This window comes from Metopolophium dirhodum, chromosome 1, assembly GCF_019925205.1.
Source record: "Metopolophium dirhodum isolate CAU chromosome 1, ASM1992520v1, whole genome shotgun sequence".
Classification (NCBI taxonomy): Eukaryota; Metazoa; Arthropoda; class Insecta; order Hemiptera; family Aphididae; genus Metopolophium; species Metopolophium dirhodum.
The window spans coordinates 2,863,715-2,866,854 of NC_083560.1; the positions used below are offsets into that span (position 1 = coordinate 2,863,715).

The following is a 3,140-nucleotide window of genomic DNA, read 5'->3' on the forward strand; positions in this document are numbered from 1 at the left end:
AAAACAGAAAATCACGGTATCGAATCCCCTTAACTTGAAAAAATAAAAATTTATTAGAAAAAAATTAAATGTCATTATACAATTTTATAAAATTGTTGGCTCATAGACGTCAGGGACTGTCTAGACTAGTTGAATTATAAACTGTTTACAAAATACAAATATATTAAATTACTTAAATATGTTTGTAAAAGTGTACTTATAAGGTATATTTGATCTGCAGAATAGTGGAACATAGCTAATGGCGAAACACATATTATGAAGAATTTCATCAATGCGACGACCAAAGTTAAATTAATAGAGCAATAGAGCATACCTTAGTACCTGAGTACCCGACCACCTGCTTCTAATAATTCTGGTACCTCAAATAGGAGCAGAAATTAGTTAAATATATATAAATATTTTTATACTTATTTGTACTATTAACAAAATTAGACATAATGAACCAATGTAAAACAGAAAAATGTAAATATTATTTAATTATACAATAGCTATTTGTTGAATCTAAAAATAAAAATCATATTAAACTTGTACAACACATAATTTCAAAATAAAGACACGTATGAACACGAAACAAAACATTTAGTTTTAACCAAATACAAAACTCATTCCTGTTTGCCAGTTTCCTTCCTTGTTCCTACTAAACTCTGTTGTAAAGTAGTGCTAAGTAGTGAATATTTTTAAATATAAAAACTGAAAATGAGCCTCAGTAAAAAAACAAGTAGTGTTTGGTCTCATTTTACTGTAGTTGAGGGCACTCACTTTGCAAAATGTGACATTTGTAAACACAAATACTCATTTAAGACAAGTGTCACAAATTTGAAAACACATCTTGCTAAAGCGCATTGGATCCAAATGACTACCATTCAAGTAAGCATTTTAATTTTGAAAGAATACATTATTAAAAGTAAATGGAAGAGATAACTAATATATTTTTCTTTTTTAAAAAAAACCATTTGTTTAAAATTGTATACTAAATTAATATAAAAGATGAATATTTGGGTAATATTGTATACTTGTTTTGAAAAAAAGAGATTAAATAATAAAAAATATAAAATCAATTTATAATAAAAACTAAAATATATTCTTCATATAAAAATCAATTAAACTAATAAAACTAAATATATCACAATATTTGTATTAATATTAAAAATTATAAAGAAATGCATGTCTTATGATACAAAAAATATTATCAAGGTAATTATGTCAAAAAAATGTATAATTTTAATTATCTAATTATTTTACAATAATTAATTTTAATTTATATGAAAATAACAAGTCGAGCAAATTCAACTAAAAACAGTAAAAAATATTTAAAGAAAATAATAAAATAAATTATTTAGTTATTAACCAATAATTTACAATAAACAAATTTACAGCCAGTTGAAAATGACCAACTGATGGACGATCCACCTCCACCATCTGCTCCAACTGCTCAAAGTTTGCCCTCGACGTCTACATCGTTCTCTATAACACAAGCAGAAACAGGTTCACAAAATACTGAACAACCACTACCTAATACTGCCCAAAACTTACCAATAGTACGTAAAAGGAAGCAAGCATCAATTACCACATTTGTGCCCAAAAAGATGACATTTGATGTTCAAAAAAAGATTGACGAGGGTCTTCTAAAATTGTTCACTAAGGACTTTCAGCCGTTTAAAGTAGTGGAAGACGAGGGTTTCAAGAATTTTGTTAAACTTTTAAATCCCGCTTATAAATTACCTGATCGTCACACAATATCCAAAGTCCATATCCCTGCGCTATATGAAAAAAGTTTAAACGAGACCAAAGAACTAATAACCAATGAATCTTTGAGTGGTTGTTTAACGACAGATTGTTGGACATCTCGAAGCAATATAGCATTCATTTCTATCACTTATCATTTTATTGACACACAATTTGTTTTAAGGTCTGTATTGTTGGGATGCTATGAGTTTTCTGAAAGCCATACAGGGGAAAATCTACGTGACACAATTCAAGAAACACTTGATAAATGGGGCTTGAATAAAGAAAAAATTGTTCTAGCAGTATCAGATAACGCTAATAACATAAAATCTGCATTGAGTATGTTACAAGTTAAGAGTTTGGGGTGTTTTGCTCATACCCTCAACTTAATTGTCCAAGATGCATTGAAGTTACAGTCATATTTAATCGATAAGATAAAATGTATTGTAACTCACTTTAGGAAAAGTAGTAGGGCAAACCACAAACTCAATATATATCAAACAAGCAATGGATCTAATGTACCTAAAAAACTGTTACAAGATATAAGTACACGTTGGAACTCGACATATTATATGTTAGATCGTTTTGTTGAGTTAGAGGATGCGATTAGGGCTACTCTAGGATTATTAGATAACCCCCCTCAAATACTTTCTGCAAATGAATGGAAAATTGCCAAGGAACTCATTCAAGTGTTACGTCCTTTTGAGGAAGCTACAAAGGCGGTTAGTGGCAGCAAGTATATGACCGCATCTATAATTATAGTGATTGCCCAAGGTCTTCAGAATGTTTGTGAGCAGATGGCTAAGAAAAACTTTACCATAGAGGTAATAAATGTTATAAAAAAGTTACAAGGTGGTATGCAACATAGAGACAGATGGGGATCAATAGAGCGTAGTAAGACGTTGGTTAGGTGTACATTTCTGGATCCTCGATTCAAAGGTATAACATTAACAAATGCAATGCAACAGTCAACGAAAACTGAAATTATTGAGTTAACTGCTGCAATTATTTCTGAAAGTCGATTGTTTGATGCTCAACTTCAAGAAGATTCCAATCCTTTACCTCAAGAAGTTGATGAAGATGAAAGTGTTGTGTCTATCTGGAAAACAATAGATTCAAGAGTAGCACAACTTCGACCCACAAGCACAACTACATCCAGAGCAATTATAGAGGTACAGCGATATTTAGAAGACACAATTATCAATAGAAATTGTGATCCTCTTAAGTGGTGGTTTGATAATAAGCATAATTATCCTTACCTCAACCAGTTGGCCAGAAAAATGTTATGCGCTCTTGGAACATCAGTGCCATGTGAAAGAGTTTTTTCCAAAGCGGGACTACTATTAAGTGATCGGCGCTGCAATTTAAGCAGCAAAAAGGCAGAAATGTTACTTTTCCTAAATCAAAATACATAG

At 30.5% G+C, this 3,140-nt stretch overlaps 1 protein-coding gene across 1 annotated transcript; it reads left to right on the forward strand.

Annotated features, from left to right (window-relative positions):
- Nucleotides 1–696: 696 nt before the first annotated feature.
- On the forward strand, nucleotides 697–3,140 carry LOC132937328 (E3 SUMO-protein ligase ZBED1-like). Its single transcript, XM_061004154.1, has 2 exons — nucleotides 697–867; nucleotides 1,377–3,140. Exons 1-2 carry the CDS (start codon nucleotides 697–699, stop codon nucleotides 3,138–3,140), a joined length of 1,935 nt encoding a protein of 644 aa, XP_060860137.1.